The 23,194-nt window shown below is 35.8% G+C and overlaps 1 protein-coding gene across 2 annotated transcripts; it reads right to left on the bottom strand.

Moving 5' to 3' along the window:
- Positions 1 to 4,718: 4,718 nt before the first annotated feature.
- On the bottom strand, positions 4,719 to 23,145 carry LOC113059287 (collagen alpha-1(XXVIII) chain-like). Of its 2 annotated transcripts, none has more exons than XM_026227669.1 (36): positions 23,059 to 23,145; positions 22,444 to 22,572; positions 21,939 to 22,075; positions 20,076 to 20,641; positions 18,846 to 18,866; positions 18,665 to 18,724; positions 18,532 to 18,585; positions 18,401 to 18,445; positions 18,283 to 18,309; positions 16,229 to 16,273; positions 16,097 to 16,141; positions 15,073 to 15,126; positions 14,581 to 14,649; positions 13,799 to 13,867; positions 13,651 to 13,719; positions 13,336 to 13,404; positions 13,187 to 13,255; positions 12,800 to 12,868; positions 12,660 to 12,728; positions 12,489 to 12,560; positions 12,323 to 12,391; positions 11,796 to 11,867; positions 11,623 to 11,691; positions 11,081 to 11,149; positions 10,940 to 11,008; positions 10,756 to 10,824; positions 10,581 to 10,649; positions 9,824 to 9,892; positions 9,625 to 9,693; positions 9,269 to 9,349; positions 9,051 to 9,086; positions 8,193 to 8,229; positions 7,549 to 8,103; positions 6,219 to 6,295; positions 5,398 to 5,596; positions 4,719 to 5,314 (listed from the first exon to the last, which is right to left on the bottom strand). In XM_026227669.1, exons 3-36 carry the CDS (start codon positions 22,066 to 22,068, stop codon positions 5,142 to 5,144), a joined length of 3,384 nt encoding a protein of 1,127 aa, XP_026083454.1. In that variant the 5' UTR covers positions 22,069 to 22,075; positions 22,444 to 22,572; positions 23,059 to 23,145; the 3' UTR covers positions 4,719 to 5,141. The 2 variants fall into 2 exon arrangements, with proteins under 2 accessions (XP_026083454.1, XP_026083453.1); XM_026227668.1 differs by having other exon boundaries at positions 21,939 to 22,070.
- Between the last annotated feature and the right edge of the window lie 49 nt (positions 23,146 to 23,194).

Genomic DNA, 23,194 nt, shown 5'->3' with positions numbered 1-23,194 from the left:
GGAGCCTGTTCGCGACTCGGTTGATTCAGATCGGCACGCGGGTGCGACTCGGTTGATTCACATCGGCACTTCGGAGCATGTTCGCGACTCGGTTGATTCAGATCTTGCGAGTTGGGAGGTGCGAGCCTCCGCTGACTGCGCGCGCACCTCCCGAAACAGATGAGACATTTATACTTGACACAACTGTTTTAAGCCTGTAATTGATTGATTATTGAGGTAATAGGGATGGCACGGTTCGCTGAAAAAAAAAAAAAACCGTTCGGTTCACCACACACGGTTCAACTTAAATCTCAACTTAAATCTGACAAAGCATCTGTAATATCATCTGTAATATGGCTTGCTATAAATGGCACGTAAAAAAACAGGGTTCCGCTAATAAATGTTTCTGTTGATGCATGCGCATTCTGGCTTCCCAGACTTTACAAAAACATGAAAAAAAAAAAAAAAAAAACCTGGACAAATGCTGTATATGAGCAGTAATTTATTCCGTCATCACCTGGGTGCTGATATCTGTGTAAACTAAACTCATTTAAGCTTTGTCAGTTTAAACATTTTAAGAGCCAGAGGCAGCGAGTTCGCGCGCGCAGTGAGAAGATTTGTGCATGCGCTCATCCGAAGCGCGCAAACCTGCGCCTCGGCACGCGTGCAAATATAAGATCTATATTGAGCAACTACACTTCATTTTAATCCTATAATTATATATTATAATTTATTTAAAGTGAATAAATTGTAATGAACAAATAAACAAAAAGAAAAATAGCTAAAGTTCAAAATTATCGTATTTTAAAGAAAATTATTACATTTAACAATTAACTACATTTTGACACGACCTGCAAATTAACACTAGAGTATGGTTGGACGGAAGCAGTGTGACAAAAATACTATCCCATAATTTTGCACAGTAATCTGACAATAAATGTGGCACACCCAGATTTTCATATGCACACCCAGAGTCTCTTTTCTGGCTACACTACTGATTTGAACAATCATTTTAAACATGTGGATTGTTTCGATAGAGAGGGATGCCCTGTGAATGTGACAATTCAGGTCAGGCCTTCTCCAAGCGTCTTCTTCGAGATCGATCAGAAGGGGGCGCTGTCTCAGATGGGCTGTTTCTCTACCAATCCTTCATTACCTGACAGTCTCAGTGGTGAGAAAACTGATGTCAGTTTGGTGAATATATCAGTTGTCCTTATATTCATCTTTATAGTTAGAATTTTTGATGTGAATGGACCTTTAGTCAGTGTGTTACAAGCTGTAACTGTTTGTGACTCTCTTTACAGAGGCATAGGTCATTGGCTGACGGATGTGTCTCCTTTGAAAGAAATGTGCCTTCACCATGAAGACTGTGCCATGGATGAGTTAAAAATAACTGTCTCAAAATTACAGAACAATCTAAAAATACAACAAAATACTATCAAAATCTAAGTTTGATCTCAGCTAAATATATACAATTTTTTAAATATTTATTTTTTGCATATAACATTTCCGCATAAGTAAAACTTTTCATGAGTTGAATGTGGTTTTTGGTGTGTGTGTGTGTGTGTGTGGGAGTTATACGCCGTTATCATGACTCTATCATCATATAACTTCTGTGGTGAATTCTGTGTGACATCACATCATTTCCTGTGTGTTTAAGTGAGCTGGTTAGTAGGACGAGGGTGATGTGTGAACTAAACATTGAAGAAAGAAATGTAAAACAGATGTGTATGTGCAGGATCACCTCTGGGCTGAAGGAGCAGTGCCCAGTGAACATCCTCAGAGGCTGGAGTGACGGGGTCCGGGTGGATCCATGGACGACTGACATCACTTCCGAGGTACAACAAAAAAGAATGCAAATAAATGTTGCATACTAGGTTACTTCATGTCCTGTACAGTATTCAGTTTCTGTGATTAACAGTACCAGTGAACCTCTATCACGTGCTTTCAGATGGAAATTATTCAGATGCATTTAATAGACAGAGATATTATCGCTATATCGCGTTCATTAGATGAATCGCATTCGATTATGAAGTGATATTGCATAGCTTGTCAGTGTTTTTATTAATGCCATTTATGTTTTTGTTAATACAGGTACATTTTTATTAATTTTGATAATACACATAGCACTAGTCAACTAAATGAATGTAACATGGCAAAGATGAATGCACTTTTGGAAGATGAATGTAAGGGAAATTTCTCTGGTCTAATGTGATATTGATGTTCTTGGTCATGATGAAATTTTATTTTATTGCTATAATTAATTTATAGCATTAACAAGATGACCCATTGAATTAATTTTGGAAGCGATGACTGATAAATGTATTTTTAGTCATAAGATTAGTATTGACCAAGTAAAAAAAGAAAAAAAGTATCATGGATTTATTGCATTTTGGAAAAAATATATATAACAAAATTTATATATATATATATCATTCATTTAGTATTAACTTGTGCTTTTTTAAAGGTGTTTTTGATTATAAGTGCAATCTGACATTTTAGTCTGTTCTAAAAGGTAGGAATTATGATTGTGCTGTTAAAGATAATGCACCTTCTAATGCATTCTGGAGAGCTTGATAAAACATACTGAGAAGTATACATTTAAATCCATTTCAGTTATGATGTTGTCTCTGAAGGCAGGTGTCTATGAAGGCAGCTTACTAGGTTTAGGAACAGTGTTTTTCACATTCTACTCTTTAGTAAAACCTGCCATCGGTCATTCTTTTGAAGTCTCACTACTCTCTGTCTTCAGTGCTTTCATGAAGAGGTTTCATCTCAAGTTTTTTCTTCTGTGTGATTATGTGCAATTAGACAAGTCTCCTAGCTTCTTAACTTCTTAACAGCAAATCTTGATCTTCAATGTTGAGCGCTTTTCACTTTCAAGGAGTTTTAAAGTCCCTGATTTGAGGACTGACCCAAAGTGACATTATCTGAGGCACACAGAGAACATTCTCGTCCAGCTACAGAAGTTTCCACACTTGACCCCTTGTTCAGTTTTAGGTGATCTTCTGTAAAACAAAGCCTTGTAACAGGTACTATAATTGAAAAGTACTTCCTATGATGGTTTCTATTATAATAGAACAGAAAATTCATGTTTTTGTCATGTGTCTTGTAAAATTTTTACAATTCTTTACATCATTTGGAGAAACAAAAATATTGGGAATGATTATATTCTTGTTTTGTAAATTGAGCTTTTTATATGTAATAATAACTCATGCATAAAAGTTAAGGTTTATGAAAATGTAAATGAAATGTTATCAGTGAGTGACAGTGAGGTTTGTGATGTCAGCTATTGCAAATAAAAGTTTTATGTGGCGAGTTACAATAAAAAAGGTGTGTCTGATGTTAATCACACTGTCTTGAGACGAACTCTGAACTGAACCTCAACAGAGAGCCGTCGCTTTCTTTGATTCACAATTTAAGACATCATTTTTATTTACAGAAAAACAATAATAAATGTGACCTAAAATGTACGGAAATGTTGCCATATTTTTTCTGTAACAGCAAAACATATATTTTTTTCAGTTATTTATGTTTATAAATAACTTATTATTTATGGTTATAAATAATAAATTTGCTTGTTTACAAATACATTTTTCTAGGTGTCTCAGCACATATTTCTATTTTGTGAGATATTCGTTGGTTTTGTCTTTGTTCAGCAACTCATGAGTGTTAGATTAGAGCACTTGCATATCCAAATTACCTTTCCACTCGAGCCAAGAATAGATTCAGCTTGGAAAATTACTGGTATGTTCTTTATCACTTATCTTTTAATTGTCATATTTTGCATCTTATTTGGATAGAATTTAAAATATTAGTCAAAGGTTTGGACAACCAATCTCAATTTTTATTATGACAATTAATTTTCTTATTTGCTGATTGATTTAAAAAATTTAATTAAGTTTTTCATTTTGTAAAGAAATTCATTTTTTGTAAAGAAATTCATTTGTATGCATGGTTTATATTTGTTATATAATAATAATAATAATAATAAAAAAACATACATTACTGTTAAAAAGTTTGGGGTCAGTAAAATGTAAAAAAAAATATTTTGAAAGAAATCTCTTCTGCTCACCAAGGCTTTGTTTATTTGAATTTATTCCTGTGATGCGAAGCTGTATTTTCAGAATCATTAATCCAGTCTTCAGTGTCACATGATCTTCAGAAAATCATACTAATATGCTGATGTGCTGCTCAAAAAAATAAATTATATATATATAAATATATGATATATATATAGAGAGCCAGTTTCTCATGTGTGTTTTCATTTTACACTTAACCCTAAGCTCCACCCTTTGTTACTGCACTAAGACATTCAATGAACTGGAGATTTACATGAAGTGTCCTTTTGTTTTGTTTTCTACAGCATAAATATTTACTGACATTACAATTACTTTCTTTTTAACTGTAAATCTTATATATAGAGGGAGGAATTGTTTAGATTGCAGTTTGACCTTTGCATTATGACCCTTTTGCATCGTCCAAGATTACTCAAAACATGAATGATGTATCTGTTGTTGAATGTTTTTTTCTCTCTTTCCAGGGCCTGTGCAGATTTTGTGATCTCATTTCATTACATGTGACCTGCAGACATGTACATGCTGGAGTATTTTACACATCACCAGCGACCATTCGGATATAAGTACAGATTCTACACTAATCATGAACAAAACAGCACCAGTGAGCTTAAACCTAGCTAAAACCACAGCACACATACAAGAAATACACACACACACACACACACACACACACACAAGGACGTTTAATGTGACCAAAAACTAGTTTACATGAGAACATTGGAGGTTACAGACTGTTTTTCTGTGTGAATATTTGTTCAGGTGCCACATCGAGAAATGTCTGAATGTCACTGCATTTTCTCTGAGCCAGAATTATTACTTATTAAGAATTATCTAAAAATGTATTTGAAAAAAAAGCCACTATTTGATATTTTCAATAAAGTACAATAAAATTCTGTATATATATCAATATATGCCGTTAGGAGATTGTTCAAGTTTAGTTTGTTTTAAATGTTCACAGTAAAAATCTTTATTGTACATCAAGATTCTTTATTATACATTTAAATTATAAAGAGCCATTTCGCTTTATTTCTTTTTTTAGCATCCCATGCTTTTGAGTCTGGCTCAGTGCTCTAATGATAAGATTTACACTTTCACACAGGATTTTCTGCAGGCTTCTTGATTATCAAACTGGTTTTTATTGCCTTGGCAACCTCCGAACCAGAACTGAGCACATGAATTGGACTTTGGATCAAAATACCATTTAATCACATACTCTTGACACGGACCGGGATCCAGAGTCTGAAGGCATCCCTCCTCTGACACAAGAGAGAGAACATTTGATGTACAGGAAGTCAGAATTGACATTATTTGTATTGTATCAATTTTGTACAGCATTTACCTGCAGTGGAATCATTCTTTATGAGCAGCGGTGGGTCAGTCCTGTGTGTGTCCTGTTTCGGCCGGTCCAAAGACGCGAGAGAGAAATCTGGAAGGAGGTTCAGCTCGTCTCTTTCCAAATAAGGTGCTGTGGTGCCAGTAATGTCTGTGTCGTATGATTTGGGATCATTGTAGGGGAACAACTCTCCAACTGCACCTGCCTGACATTATACATAAGTTCAGATGTTTAAATGTGTTTATGTTTAGAACTAGAGTACATTGATAATAACAGATGGAAAGCTGACATGCTGACGGTAACGTTGTGTTTTTACACCTTTTAAAAAAACAAAACCAAATACTCAAAATATTGTAGCGTTTCTAATAATATTTAAGTCATAAAAACAGTATACATTATAATAATTAGAGAAATTGTGCCTAACTTTATAATAATAATAAATGTACAGTAAAAATGCAACACTGCAGAGCCTTTATTATGTAATTCAACTAAATAAATACTTTTCTCAGCAAACATCATGTAGCTTTTAGATCAGATATGGCTTTTAGAAAGATCATATTTTGAAATATCTCTCAATTAATAGAAAATCATAAAAACTGCATGTTTAATAATAATGAAAAAGTATTATATTTATATAATCATAATAAATAGATTTATTTATATAAATAAAGTCACGCTACAGGACTTCTTTTTTATGCTTTATTTTAAAATGCTGCAGTCCAACAATATATAATAGCAATCAAATCAAATATGGCACCTTTAGATACTTAATTTTTATTATTATTATTTTTTTTTTTACTTCTTTGAATTCCCGTGTGTGACTTTACCTTGGAGCTGAAGGTAGTGCTGAATGTCGAACCATCAGTGTTCTCACAGACCTCATGAAGCAACTTAATTTCCACTTCTACACCACAGAGACACAAAACATGCATTTAATTAATGTGATCCTGTGCTCCAAAATCCACCCACTATTTGTTTAGAGCTGTTTTGGACTTGTTTCACTTGTAAGTGATTCATATTCAGTCAACATATAAATCCTTTTATTAGTTTGTGGATTTGCTTGAGCTAGAAAGAACTACTGAACATAAATAAAATGTGCAAAAGGATTTTGAAAAAAAAATACACTTAGAAAGAGCTACTACATTCAAATTGACTCAAATGATTCCCGAACCCGCTACGAACTCCCGAACTGATTCAAATGATTCGCGATCCCACTCCGAACTCCCGAACTGATTCAAATGACTCGCGATCCCCAAACTGACTCAAATGATTCGCGAACCCGCTACGAACTTTCGAATTGATTCAAATGATCCGCGAAGCCACTCCGAACTCCCGAACTGATTCAAATGTTTTGCGATCCCCAAATTGACTCAATGATTCGCGAACCCGCTTTGAACTCCCGAACTGACTCAAATGATTCGCGAACCCGCTACGAACTCCCGAACTGACTCAAATGATTCGCGAACCCGCTCCGAACTCCCGAACTGGTTCAAATGATTCACGCTCCATACTCCGAACTATTAGGTAGCGTGCATTGTGAAGGGCGTTGTGAAAAGCGGCAGCGCAGGCAAAGAATTAAAACCTCTATTAAAGCAGATGTCCAAATGAACGTAAAGCACGTTCTGGATGCACGGAGAGGTGGTGGTACGCTCAAGAGCTATATTTGGAAGTGGCGGTACTGAGTACCGGTGCTTACCGGCCCACTTAAAGCACTGATTTGAGGTAAAAAAATATATGGATTTGGATGTGCAGCCTTTTCAATTCACATTATGTCTACTGATGGACTGTAGTGGTGTGGATTATTGTGATGTTTTTATCAGCTGTTTGCCCAAATTTTGGATGGCCCAAGGGTGAGCAAATTTTCAGCAGATTTTTCATTTCTGGCTGAATTATTCTGCTCATCAGAAATTCTGCCACAAAGAGTAGGGTTACAATTATTAGTATCTGTTCAATTTTCAGTAATTTAAATGTGTGAATGCTTTTGAAACATTATTTTATTGCTAAAAGTTCAATAATACAATTTGTATAATTGCATTTAAAAGCTGATATTCGTGGGGAAAAAGCACATGATGGAAAATTATTATTGATATTTTTGAGGTCTGCTACATCAAATTTGGCAAACAAATGAGCAAAAAACAAAACAAGACTGCAACATACCAGGAAGCATCGTGAAGTCCATTGTGGAAAACATGTGCTCTTCAGTGGGCGGCGACGCTATTAAGTTTAGCTCCTGCTTAAATTCATCATAGATGGGATCACTTTGATTCACCACTCCTATAGCCAACATGGTGATATTGGCTGAATGGGCCTCTCTGACCGCATCCTCCAGCTTCACCGGGTCCCGATGATCCGTCTGGCCGTCTGTAATAACCACAGCCACTTTCTTCACACCGGGCCGAGCAAAGCGGAAGATCTCATTGGCCTTTCTGATGCCACTTCCTGTGTAAGTGCCTTCCCCAATGTAGGACATCCTGCGCACGGCTGATTTCAATTCTTCACGACTTAACCTCTCTTGTAGGCTTGTGACCACCAGGTTAACGTGGCTGTAGAGAACCACACCAACACGTGTGACCTCAGGACTGACTGACACACGGTCAATCAAGATATTCACAAAGTCCTTAATGATCTCAAAGTTTTCCGGGCCGACGCTCTCAGAGCTGTCAATCACAAACACCAGCTCCAGAGGCTGTACTCTGCAGATCCGACCACAGCCTGACAAACCACAATAAATTATTTAGACCCAATCAGTTCATCACTAAGCAATCAAATTTACTGAAAACGTCTGCAGTTTGTATACTTACCACAAATAGATCGGATTAAAGTGATTATGTCCTCTCTCTGCAAAATACAGAATAATCTCCTTATTGAAGTTTCACAGTAGCTAGTTTTAGTGTTATTGTGGTATCATTTATATACTGTTATTTTAATTATTTTGAAGGAGAATTTAGTTTTTACATTTTGTGTTTTTTATTTTAATTTAAGTTTGAATAATTTTGTTATTTTGTCATTTTGTATTTTTGTCTACATATATCTTTATATTTTTCATCTATTTAATGTATTACTATTTTACAAACTTTATACTTACATTTATTCATTTCAGTCAGTTGCAAAGTCAGTTGTCTTTTTTTTTTTATCTGAGTATTTTGTATAGTTTTTTGCATTTTGTCTTTATTTCAGTTATATATAGCATAATACATAGCATATGCAAAATATCCAGACATAGATGCATTAAATAAATAAAATCTTAATTTTATTGCTATTTTACTAAATTTAGTTTTTAACATATTTAGTTTTTGGTAAATTGTAGAAGCAACCTTTCTAATTTTCAATTCAATGTGTTGAAACCATTCAGAAATTGAAATTCACTTTGAAATTGCTAGTAAATTTCACAAATAATTATAAGTCAATCATACACCAATTTGCAGATGACCAAAATGAGCCATAAGCCATGTGTGGATTACTATATCCCATAATGCAATGCACTGGACACAAAAATAAAAATTTTACTCAAAAATGGGATAAAAATGCTAAATAGTTTTCTATTTACAGCTGGCATGAGGTTATGCAACAACAGCATAATACAATACTTGTTTTACACTGGAACAAATTACTTAAACAAAGGTCCAAAATGAATTCTTTATTGACATCTGGGTACGTACTGTGAGACCAGGTTCTCCTTTCGTTCCCGTATTACCCTGCGATTATAAAACACAGTGTTCAGTGTGTTAAATATAGTTAAATAATGTAGAGATGCATGTATTAAGCGATGCTTGGAATGAAATTGGCATTGTCAGCTATCATAATAATGCTTTATGATTCAAAAGCAAGTCTCGCGTGAAGGCTTGACGATCAAATTTTCCTTCTCGGTTCTTCTCACGTGTGGTCCTGTAGATCCTGGTTCTCCCTGGCTTCCTCTGTCTCCTTTACGTCCGTGTGCTCCTGGAAACCCACGATTGCCCTAGTATACAGTAGCTACATTACAGAGCTGAAATTCACAATTGTGGTCATGTTTTCAAACTTGACGTGATGCAGTATTTTGGGGATTTCATACAGGTGCATATACTGTATGTTAGTGCAGTATAAAACACCAGTTCGGTGGAAAAGAGCAGCTAACATCTCATTTTGTACAGTATTTGATGGAAGAAAACTCTTACAGGTATGGCATGACATGACGGTGAGTAAATGTAATTGTGTGAAGGATTCATGTAATGCTTGCTATATGACTCTCCTCACCTTCTGGCCCAGAAGACCCTCTCCGGGAAACCCTCTTGGCCCCTGTATACCCTGATATCCAGGATCACCCTGTTCAAAACAGAACAAAGCATAAAATGCATGTCAATTAATCAGTTTCAGTATTTCGCTGTTGTACATCATGCTGTAATGCGTTTCTGAAAATACTGTATCTTGTTGATAGGCCTCAGATTCCTGTTACCTTTGGTCCTTGAATGCCCTCTCCTGGTAATCCTGGAGGACCAGCTGGACCAGTCTGACCAATGGAGCCCTGCAGACCACAAAAAAAAAAAAACTTCTGAGCACATCTGAGCAGAATCTCACGCCACATTGTGCACCAAAAGAATTAAGGCTATATCTTAGGACCAATAAGATTTTGATTGACCAAATTGATTGAATTTCTATTTCTATTTTTGCATTGTGACATTATTATGACAGTTGAGGACATTTCCCCCCTGTTTCCATTACTGTAATGATTCACTGCACTGCAGTTATGTAATGTTAACAGCCGTTATCAGAAGTAACACAAAAACCTCATTATTTATTCACCACCCTTGGAATGTTTTCTGAAACACATCTGAAACAGATTTTAGTTCAGTTAGTCTAACAACTTTCCACTTGTTTCAGATCGTTCAGAGATAATTCAAATGTAATTCAAAATCATCAAACTTGAACATTCTCTTAATGTTTTCTCTATTAGTCACATAACCAAGAAAAAGGATTGTTTTGAATGTTGCCTTTAATGCTGATTTTGTCATCTTTGGCGAAGAATCAGATTTACAAGCTCTCAAAATAACAAATCTGGATGCATTAAGAATGCAGTGCACAATGCAAAGAAATATCACTATTCCTTTTTTTGCAAAAACATCTCATGATTAACAGTGTATGGTCACATCATAGAGTGTTGATTATGATATGCATACATGCATTCTATATAGAACATTAAATATATTTCCCACCTTTGGGCCCATTTGCCCAAGACCTGGTGCTCCAGCAGGCCCTGGTGGACCTGGAGGGCCTCGATCCCCCTGTGACAGAAAATATTTATTCATCAAATGCTTTAATAGAATACTTTTATAAGGATTCAGATGTTTACATTTACTGAAGAAAATTGGAGGGATGCGAGCACCTTACCTTTGGTCCAGTTAAACCTATTCCCTCTGGCCCAGTCTCTCCTGTAAGACCTGGCAGACCTGGTGGCCCCTATAGATCACATAGACACACACTCTTATAGTCCCAGTTGCTATGTCAGATTAAATACAGACTGTATAAATAAACTGTGAGTTGCATGAATTTTGTTTTTTGTAATGATATTTACAGGTGGGCCTGGATGTCCTTCTCCCTTCGAACCTGGTGGTCCAATGGGGCCTCGTAACCCTATTTCACCCTAAAGAAAGATGAAATGCATGATCTTTATCACAAAACCATATACAAGCTTCTGCTAGGACGTCACTCTTACCTTCGGCCCTGCAATGCCTATCCCTGGTTCTCCAGCCGGACCTAGTGGACCAACCGGCCCTGGATCTCCCTACAGGAAGATGAACATGGTATGAAATCTCCTGATCAATCACATAAACGTATTGTTACCCCAAACAATATTTAGACATTAATGCAACATTAAAAATAGAATAGAATACAATAGAAGTAAAAAATAATAGAACAGTTAGCATAATCTTTTTTAGTAATGACAACTTCTAATGAAATTATGTTCAACCAACAAAGTACACTGAATTAGAAGTACTATATAATTGTAATGTGTGTTCACAGTGTGTGTGTGTGTGTGTGTGTGTGTGTGTGTTTACAGTGTGTGTGTGTGTCTGTGTGTGTGTGGGTTGCACGCAATATTAAGTTAATGAGTTGTGGTAACAGTGCCCCCAGAATATTTTTTTTATAGTGAGGGTTAAAAAGCAGAAATGTTTCTTAATTTTCATAAATTACTTTATAAAAAAATGGTTTATTATTAAGTCAGTTTTTCTGGTATTGTATTTAACCTGGACCTACCTTGGGTCCCGGTATGCCCCTTCCTTGAGGCCCAGGAACACCTGGAATTCCAACATTCCCTGGTTCTCCCTATTTCAAATAAAAAATAATTCAATAGACTTGAAGTGAACACTGGCTATGATAAAGACTGATGTGGTATTTTGTTTTTGTTAAGATTAATGGATTGTTTTCACCTTTGCTCCTACTGGTCCAGCTGGTCCCAGTGGTCCTGGTTGGCCTCTGGAGCCCGTCTCCCCTCGATCCCCCTATTGGAGGAAGTTTATTTAAAAATGTAAAACATTTCATTTTGTTATTGCCTCATCTTTAGAACCTGTATTGTATACAGTGGGGATTGAAAAATCCGCCCCTTTAAAATAATCACATTTTGTTGCTCTGCCGCCTGAAATGAAGATGGACACAATGTTTCTTTTTTTTTTTTTTAATTACTTGTCAGATGGTTTTGTGAACTTCTGATAATGTGATTATCACCTGACTGAGTTTACAATTCATTATTTCTGACTTGTTGGTGTTTTATCTTTCACTTGGATGTCATAAGTTGCACTGAGTAAGTACAGCTGGATAATAACTGTGTCCATCTTGATTATTTAAAAAAGGAAGGTGATTCTTTTCTATACCAACTATATATATACATACACAATAATGTTATAATCTTACGTTTTCTCTGACAAATCAATAAAGCACATCCATATGCACACATTACCTTCTCTCCTGGCAGGCCCTTTCCTGGAGGTCCGTCTTGTCCTTTGGGTCCTGGTAAGCCTATATCACCCTAAAGGAAATGAGATATCTTACAGTAGATTATAAGACATTGAATGTTTCTGATGTAAAGCTATCCCTCACTAACTTGCTATTAAGAGCATTCTGACCTTTGGTCCATTGGGTCCATCTTCTCCTGGTACTCCTGGCTCACCTGGTAAACCTCGTAATCCAGGTTCACCCTACAGCATCAACCAATAAACACAACTCTGATTTCACTATTTGATACTTTATTCTGTTCTTTCATGCAATGTAACAATTTAGCTGAAACGATAACTCACTTTGGGTCCTGGTTCTCCAATACCTCTTTCTCCAGGGGTTCCAGGATCTCCAGTGAAGCCCTGTAGTCCCTGAGAGGAAACAAAACGAAAACACATTGTTAATAGATAGACAGATAGCAGTGTGTATGGTGCAGTTATACCTCTGGTCCTGCGAGTCCTATCCCAGGATTCCCTCTTTGACCAGGAGGACCGGCTGGTCCCTGATTCCCCTTTAGATATAAAGATAAAGGTGAAAAGGTTGGACAGACCTTTGTAATTGTTGCTAGGGTCTTCTGGGTGAAATCTAGGATAATTCTAGTGGTTGCAAGTATTTCCATTCAATTAGAAAAAGAATAGCACACTTTTTCCAGCAAGCTGCATGATTTGAGGTATAATTTGTATCTGTAGCACAAATCATGCTTGTGATTGTGAGTTTTCAGATGATTAACCCTATGTATGAGCACTAGTACTAGTGAAGCTGGTATCAGCTACTGTAGCAATACTAGTACAGTACAACAATATTGGTATCAAAAGAAAAAAACAAATACTTTCTCTCCTTGAATGCCCCTGCCAGGCATTCCTATTGTTCCAGGTGGTCCAGAAGGTCCTGCATCACCCTACAAGAACGGATTCAAGGGTTACATTTATAATAGGTATTTACATAGACTTCTAATAGTCTCACACAACTCCAACGTACCTTTTCACCTTTAATTCCATAACCTGGGGGTCCACGTCCACCTGTAGAGCCGATATAGCCGCGGTCACCCTAAGACACAAACACAATTATTTTTATTATATTTCAGTGTCTTAGTTCACACAACCATTATAAAGGTCTGAGCTGAATCGAGATGATTTTTCAAACTCTTAGGCATGAACGCTCTTTATTGGCATTTATGGTTCGATGAACATTTAACATCCATGGAATCTTTCCATTCCTCAGAAGGTTCTTTATTGTAGAAAAAAAAGTTGTTTAGATTATTAAAATGTTCCTACAACAACTAAAGCTACTGACCTTTGGCCCAGGAAGTCCTTCGCCCTGAGCTCCTGGGTTCCCCTGTGCTCCTGGTAAACCTGGAGGACCCTTCATTGATGCATGTATCATTATGTGATTTTAATCTATAGATGCATGTTTTAAAGTCATTTAAGCTGTTGATACTCACAGGTTGTCCTGGCTGACCTATGCCCACCTGACCAGGAAGACCTGCTCGTCCTGTGTTCCCTTTGTCTCCCTAGAACAACACAGCAAATGGTTTTAAGGGATCTCAAGACAAAAAAACAACATCCAGGTAATAATCTGTTAATTTAGGATTGAATATAAAAATTTAAATTTAATTAAAAACTTTAATTAAAATTATGGATTAGCAGATGCTTTTATCCAAAGCGACTTACAGTGCATACAGGCTATCAATTTTTACATATCATATCCTATCATGTATATAACTAGTTATATAGTTTTTTGTTGTTGTTGTTTATACTATCATACTGTCTCACTCACCAAGCTACATTCATTTGATCAAAAATACAGTAAAAACAGTAATAATATTATGGATTATAATTAAGATTTAATATAAATGGTTTCTATTTTAAAATTGAATTTATTCCTATGATTCAAAGCTGAATTTTCAGCATCTTTACTCCAGGCTTCTGTCACAAGATCATTATGAAATTCTTCTCATTATTAGAAATTCTAATAAGCTGATTTGCTGCTTAAGAAATGATTATTATTGTTAATGTTAAAAACAATTGTGCTACTTCATATTTTTTTATAAGTTTTTTTTTCTCCAGGATTCTTTGATGAATATAAAGTTCAAAAGAACAGCATTTATTTGACATAGAAATATTTTGTAACATGATACACTGATTCACTGTCACTTATGATCAATTCAATGCATCCTTTCTGATTAAAAGTAATACTTTATTTCAAAATTCCTGAGAAGTTTACCTTTGGACCAGGGAATCCGACTCCAATATCTCCAGGTGGACCAGATGCACCAAGCGGCCCTCGATCACCCTAGGAACAACCCAAAGGTCAGTGGTCCATTTGGATCTTCATATGAATTTAAAATTCACGTTAATTTAATGCTGATATATTTGCTGCATTTTGCTTTGTATCCATGACAATTGGCATGAGATATGGTAAAAGGGTTCAGAATGTTTTCACTCATGTATATTCCAATTGACATTTACAGAGCATAAAGGCACCCCTTGTGTCAAACAGTGAAAGGGTTTTTGCATTTGAATGTGCTACTATATATTTGTCAGATTTCAAGGCACTCTTTGTTAAAGCTTTCTGGCCTAACATGCAAAAGATCTGCATTTAAACTGACATGGAAACATCTCCAAAATGACATTCTTTACCACCAGATCTCCGTCTCTATTTAAGACACAAATATCAGTCACAGATGTCTTACTGAAGAAATGGAAGATATCCTACTTTAGGTCCTGCTGAACCCTCACGTCCCTGGTCTCCTGTAGGCCCTTTCAGACCCTGGTGAAATAATGAAGAAATATGTTGAAATTGGTCTTGCAGTCTCATGCATTCATTTCACTAATGGGATAGTTCACCCAAAAATTATGTAAATGAGTTTGCTTCTTCATCAATGGATTTATTTCTCACAAACATGCAGCTTTTCATCTCGCATGATGTTAACTGATGGACTGGAGTGGTGTGGATTACTTGTGGATTATTGTGATATTTTTATCAGCTGTTTGAACTCTCATTCTGACGGCACCCATTCACTGCAAAAGATCCATTGGCGAGCAAGTGATGTGATGCTAAATTAAGCTGAGTAGGATGAGTAAATTTTCAGCAATTTTCATTTTTCGGATGTACTATTCCTTTAACAATTCTTCAACTAAATGCCTGTATGCAATAAGCACTAATAATAAAATATAGGATATCACATTTTTAGGCTGCTAGATGCCTGTTAAAATGTGGGTCCGGAAAGACTTGACCCAGTCAGTCTGAGCTATTTTGTCTCTTAACTAATCCCGCTATCCTCAGAAAAAGAATAATATCCTGCAAGCCTGGATTCACTGCTTTAGGTGTGTACATTAGCATAGGATTACAAGCAATCTGCAGATCACTTTCCATAAGTGCAGGGTGGGGAAAAAGCCATGGACTGCAGTGATCATGACGTGATGAGATAACTTGACATAAGACTATGCATTTAGTTTTATATTTATAAATATATAAATGTATAAAGAAATATATAAAGAAAACATCTGACTTACTCAACCCTGCTGGTATGATGCCAGCATGGTACAGAGTTGCCGTCATTTCACTTTACTTTCTCACTTTTCAGAATATTTAATAAACTGCATTGTCAGAACTAAATCAATTATAGCATGCTGTGCATTTCTAAATTACGATTTTTGTCTGCATTCTATAGGGAGATCATGCATCCAGGTGGTCTGACGTAATATATCATGTAAAGAGGTTAATGTTTATACTGTACCTGCTCTCCTCTAGGGCCCCTCGGCCCTGGAGGTCCTTCAGTGCCCTGTCAAATGCAATAAAAACTCTGTATTAATCATGCATTCTGTATATTAAATTAAAAACCTTTTTTAGGATAGTACAGAAGACATACCTTATGTCCCTTTTGTCCTGGTGGTCCACAGTTACCTCGATCCCCCTAAAACATGAATCAAGAGTTTTAATGAATCAATACATTTTAAAATAATTCCAATGAAAATATGCCCTTTTATTATATGCGTATATATTTTGCATAGACTACTAGTCAAAAGTTTGGAATAATTAAGATGTTTTGAAAGAAGTCTCTTATGCTCACCAGAACTGCTTTTATTATATTGAAATACAGTAAAAATAGTAATATTGTGTAATAGTATTACAATTTAAAGTAACTGTTTATTATTTGAATATATTTTAATGGGGTTTTTTTCAGTAATGCAAAGCTGCATCTTCAGCATCATTACTCCAGTCTTCAGTGTCACATGATCCTTCGGAAATTATTCTATGATGCTGATTTGGTAGATTTAAAATACTATATTTAAATAGAAAAATAAAGGCAACATTGGTGAGCATAAGATACTTCTAAAAACATAAATAAATAAATAAATAAATAAATAAATAAATAAATAAATAAATTTCTTTCTTTCTTTCTTTCTTTCTTTCTTTCTTTCTTTCTTTCTTTCTTTCTTTCTTTCTTTCTTTATTTATGTTTAGCAGAGAGATTCGCGTTCCGCACATTATATTCCGCGCTCGAGGAGAGAGAGTCGCGCATTATATTAATGTTCTTTCGCGCAACAATAATGCGCTCTCGACATTTGACACATGAGCCCCTGGTCTAATGCACCACCTGTCTTGAGAAACCCGTTCTTAAAGTACGTTCCCGTACTTTTAGTCATTATTTTATTTGGGTAACACACATATTCTAAACAATGGATGAAAAGTTTAGAGCCCTACTGATGATTAAGTCTAGAGTGTGTCCACCTTTGTGTGTGGGTCCATGTACATGCTGAATCGACAGGTAAAAAAAAAAAAAAAAGCCTCAAGTCCAAATATTCATTTATCAATAATTAGCTAACTGTTTAACTAACACTTTCTGCTTCGATGTCCAGATCTGACTTTTAAAAAATCTCAAACATGCTACGAAGTCCCGATCTGAATCAACAGAGTCGCGAACATGCTCCGAAGTGCCGATCTGAATCAACCGAGTCGCGAACATGCTCCGAAGTGCCGATCTGAATCAACCGAGTCGCGAACATGCTCCGAAGTGCCGATCTGAATCAACCGAGTCGCGAACAGGCTCCGAAGTGCCGATCTGAATCAACCGAGTCGCTAACATGCTCCGAAGTGCCGATCTGAATCAACCGAGTCGCGAACATGCTCCGAAGTGCCGATCTGAATCAACCGAGTCGCGAACATGCTCCGAAGTGCCGATCTGAATCAACCGATTCGCGAACAGGCTCCGAAGTGCCGATCTGAATCAACCGAGTCGCGAACAGGCTCCGAAGTGCCGATCTGAATCAACCGAGTCGCGAACAGGCTCCGAAGTGCCGATCTGAATCAACCGATTCGCGAACATGCTCCGAAGTGCCGATCTGAATCAACCGAGTCGCGAACAGGCTCCGAAGTGCCGATCTGAATCAACCGAGTCGCGAACAGGCTCCGAAGTCCCGATCTGAATCAACCGAGTCGCGAACAGGCTCCGAGATGCCGATCTGAATCAACCGAGTCGCGAACAGGCTCCAAAGTGCCGATCTGAATCAACCAAGTCGCGAACAAAAAAATATATATATATTTTAAGTAAACAACAATAGCCCAAGTTTAGTAAACATTTTTTATTGAGACTATAAAAAATAATTCTGCATCTATTTTTAGGTGTGCCAGCTGCCACTGTGGGTGGCACAGGCACACCCTGGCACATCCGTGGCTACGCCACTGAAAATGCCTTCGGCAGAATTCAAATGAGCCAATTTAATCTAGATTAATCTAGATTAATTTCAAGATTACAGTGAGATTAATCTAGATTTAAAAAAATAATCTATGCCCACCACTAATATATATATTCTCTGGCTGATCTGACATCATGAGTCAAGAAGGTCATTCTGGATGTGGTTGTCAACGAATTCATTGTAATAACATATGTATATGCAAAATATAAAACTCTTGAGGTTTTACCTTATCACCTTTGAACCCAGGTCTTCCCTAACGAGGAACCAGGAACAAGAACAGTATTGGTCAGAGAGTCACTGATAACACAGACTGTATCAAGTGATCATATGAAGATGTGACGTACCTCTGGACCATTGATTCCTGGAATACCAGGTGCTCCTGGTTCCCCCTGTAAAATAAGTCAGACCAATGAGTCAACAACCTAAATCTACAGATCTAATCATCATTATTATTGGTAATTATTTTAACTCTCACCCCTGAGCCTTTTTGACCAGGTGATCCATCATAACCTTGCTTTCCTTTTTTACCCTAAACAAAGAAGGATTTTTTTCTCATGAATGACACTAATGAACAAAAATTGCCTCAATTTCATCTGAACGATACTCACAGGAGCTCCTGAAGGACCACGTTCACCTTTCTTACACAAACACACTGGTGGCTGTGGACACTAGCAGGAGAAATATGAAAGAAAATCAGGTAGTTTGCAGTATTGTTTAAGAGTCAATCTTTTTTGGTGTAATATGTTTTTCCTTAATCGAGTCAAATCTTCTTGATAGTTCTGTACTTACTTCATTCTTTGCAATTGTTTCCTGAGAAAAAAATGAAAAGAGAAATACGAATTAGAACACAAATCTGTGACAGCACCAAAAAAAATTGAATTTATTGCCAAATCCAATGCATGTGATGGAAAACTTTGATGCATTTCAAAGAAGCTTGCATTGTGCGATCACAGACAGTGCTTGACATTATGCAAGCGGCAGTCCATTCTGTGTTTCTATGGAAAATCCCCCAAACCCACTGATGTGTGAGGCACGCAGACTGAACACCTCATAAGTCAAATTTAGATGGCCATTTATTGTCTCACCCAAAATAACATCCAGAATTCAGAATTATTTTAAACTATTCTGTTTCTTTTGATTTTTTTTATGTGTGTCCAAACTATGGAAGCCACTGAATATAAAAAAATAATAAAAATAAAACAAGGTAATTGCAACTCACAATTCTGACCTAATTATTCGCAATTCTGATTTTATAACTTGCGATTTTAGCCTACATCTCACAATATATGTATAAAGCACAATTGCGTGTTAAACATCAGAATTGCAAGATTTATACTCGCAATTCAAAAAATAAAATTTTTTTTTTTTTTATAAAAGTACCTTGTTTTATTTTTTTTTATTTAGTGGCGGAAACTAGAGTATTGGTGGGTAATTTGTATTTTTACCTATTTGTATGTTAATTTCCCTTTTTAGTTCTAAGGCTGCACAATTAGTTAAAGTAAAGCTGAAATATTAATTTATTACTAAATATATTACTAATATTTTAAATAATGATGTTATATTAGATTTGTAATATTTTTTATAAACCTTAATAAGAATAATTCACTTCATATTCTGTGTTTGCATAGTTTGCACAGTATATATCTATATATTATTTTATATAGATTTTTATATTAGATATTTAATAATCTTATGCATTTTAATTATAAGACATAATGTATTAATATTAATTAAGTGTGTGTTTAATGAAATATGACTTTTTAAAATATTTTTTATCATACTAATTATTCATTTATATTTTCATACTCCTTTCTGTTGCAGAACATTTTGTGTGTTTGCTTAGAAGCCCGTAAAATATTTGTAAAGGTATGTATTATTTATTAATTTTTCAATTCACAAGTGATTTTTTTGTTTTGTTTTTCACATACTCTTTTATTTTGAATTGATCAATTATGAATATTTATACAGGTCTGGTTTTGCTAAACCTATGAAGTCTGACAGATGAGGTGAATGTCTCACGAGCTGCTGCAGGAGCCGTTCCTCCAGATGGGGGTCAGTGAGGCTGTGGAAGTACTGCTGCGCTGGGCTGCTCGCTACCACCCCCCGGTTGGCACTTTTCATGTTATTCTTTGCCAGGTTTGATAAGCCAATTGTAAAGATCTTGATGTTGTGGTCTTTAGCCTTGTCGACCGCTGTCATGATGTCTGGATTCCGCGGATGGTCCATGCCGTCAGTCATGAGCAAAGCCACCCTCACACTTTTCTCCTTGGTCTCGCTGGTGAAGAGTTCAGTGGCGTTGGATATGGCGTATGTGGAGTACGTTCCCTGGCCAATGTAGATTGCGTCCGCCAATCTGCTCAGGAAAATGTCAATGTCCTTCCAGTCTCTGAAGCGCTGGTCGATATGGACTGAGCTGCTGTAGTAGATGAGCGCCATACGGGTTTTCAGATGCCATTCAGACACCTGCATCTGCACTAACTGCTTGCTGAAGGAGCGCACAAATGCTTTCTCTTTATCAAACAGAAGGCTCTTCGCACTCTCTGAGCTGTCCAGAATGAATGCAATATCTAGTGTGCATACAAAATCTGAAACCAGAGAAAAAACAAACCATAAATACACTTTACTGGCATTATGGTTCATCTGTGCAACCTTTCCAAGGTTCTTTACAGTGTGAAAAGTTCCTTCAGATTAATAGTCTTTTGAGAACTGGTCACGTTTTTTTTTTTTTTTTTTTTTTTTTTTTTATGGAACAGCTTATTGAATATTTAGATAAAATAATAGGAATAAAAGTTTGCATGTTTTTTTTCTTTCTTTTCAAAATGTGCAAAAGTATGCAATTTGGTGCAGATGTTAATATTTGTGAGGACAAAAATAAGATGAAATTTTGATCAATGAGCTATTTATAAAAGTAGAAAAGACTATACATAAAATGCATATAAATATTAGTTGTCAGTCTATATCGCCCAATAATATGTCATGTAAGATGTTATTTAAATGCTTCGTTTTATAATCAAAACTCAAAGTGGGGTAAAAAACAAACATATAATGCAATGCAGTACAATAATGACCAATGTCCTTACACAAAATAAGTTTATTGAAGTGTGCTATACTTTTTAAAAAATAAAAATAAGAAAACTTTCAGTCTACTTTTTATGAACTTCTCAGAAATGTATGTTATGTACTTTGTAGTTGTAAACTAGTTGTGTACTCAAAGCTCAAAGTTTACTGCCATTACATTTAAAGAAAAAAAAAAGATACTTTAAGTAAATGAATACTTTCTTTAAACTAAAAAGTGGGACAATGTGGTCCCATGTAATGTGTGTGTGTGTGTGTGTGTGTGTGTGTGTGTGTGTGTGTGTGTGTGTGTGGATAATCAGGTAAAGTTTCTTTAGTCCAGTAAATGTTCATCTTGAAATATTGCAATATAAAAGTTATTTTAAATAATAATAATAAAAAATCAGTAAAGCTTTCACATGACCCTAAAATGTCTTTTACTTGTTAAAAGAAGTATAATCTATCAATCAAATGACAGATTGTGTTTTTCAGTAAAGTTTTAATCATGATCATAATAGTGTGTTTATCAAATATGATACAGTAGGCTTTATAGGGTTAAGAGTGATAGGGTACAAACATCTGAGACCAGTGAGTTCATTCTTTTATTTAGCCTTTTTCCTAATTGAGTTTAAAAATGCTTGTCAAAAAATATATTATCAACATAACAATTTAGACTTTTCATGAGAAACGTATTTAATTTAAACTCATTGCTGTTTAGGAGAAACTACCGAGATATTAAAGATATCTAACTTAAATTTTTGTACATTCTATACTAAGCCAACACAATAAAATATACTCTGACGCAGAATGAAACACTGATGTGTTTACCATTGTCCTGTTTTGTGGTGAGATCGTTCAATCTTTCTCCAGACTGTCTTCTGTTCTGGCATCTGGTCACAGGTGCAAGCAGCCAAAACAACAGGCACAGAGAAAACCCTTTGGCCATGCTTTCATTCATGTCTAATCTTAAAAACAATCAAAGAAAAACTTTCAGACATTCTGTGCATCTTAAAACTGTTCATGGTGTACAGTACATTCTGCATTACAAAATCCAACACCTCATAATGGCTAATTTTCTTGTTGTCTGAATATACACTTTTTAAGTTCAACCACAAACTGGTCCTTGTGCACCAAGCACTTTAAACAATGACATGCATGTTGTTTACAGATAAAAAATGCACATATACATCATGCAATAAGGTCAGATGCAATGTTCTATGTTTAATTCTGTCATGTAATGCTGGTAAAATGGTATTTTAAACAGGTTATAATTCCTCAAAATGAGTGAAACTAATATCAGAACAATAATATGAAGAAAAAATAAAAGACTTACCTTGCCTGTTATGCAAATCTAGAGAGCATCCACATGCTCATGTCTCCAGTATGGAGCACGTTCTGTTCTGACTGATTTACTGTGCTGAACATCACCCCAACATCAAAGACATAACAATCTGATGCCTGACTGAACACACACACACACAGCACAGGACAGCCATAACTGTGGGGACAAATTTTGTATAATTACAGGCTCACACTAACATAATGAAATGCATTTTGGGTACTTTGGGTAATATTTATTTATTAATTACTCATCCTCATGTTGTTCCAAACTTTTAGCATTTATTTTTGAGAAACAATTATTTTTATTATTATTTTAAACATTCATGTGTTGCAGGACCTCTTCTCTTGTGATGTGCATGGACAAAGACTTATATATTGTATATAAAAGACGAGAGAGCAAGGAGACTTGGGACGAAAAGAAAATACACAAACAGTTTGAGCATTAAGAAGTCAGTTAAAAACCTTCACTTATTAATTCCAAATAAGCTGTTTATGTTAGTTATTGTGATTCTTTTCCCCCTAAAAATATCTGAGATTCACATAAAATTAACATTATCATTAAACTTTGCATGAATATGTGATTTAAAAAGCAGCACATGCAACTCACATTCACGTCTTCGCTGAGGAGCCAAGCCCAGTGACCTGGCCGTTCATCAAAACAGCAATGTGGCAAAGGGATGTAACGTCTCTGTTCCCTTCTTCAGGGAACAAGGGTTACATACATAACCTAGACGTTCCCTTTC

This window comes from Carassius auratus, chromosome 41 (genome assembly GCF_003368295.1).
Source record: "Carassius auratus strain Wakin chromosome 41, ASM336829v1, whole genome shotgun sequence".
Taxonomy (NCBI): Eukaryota; Metazoa; Chordata; class Actinopteri; order Cypriniformes; family Cyprinidae; genus Carassius; species Carassius auratus.
Note: the sequence above shows the minus strand (reverse complement) of the source record. Positions and strands in the feature narration are given on the sequence as shown.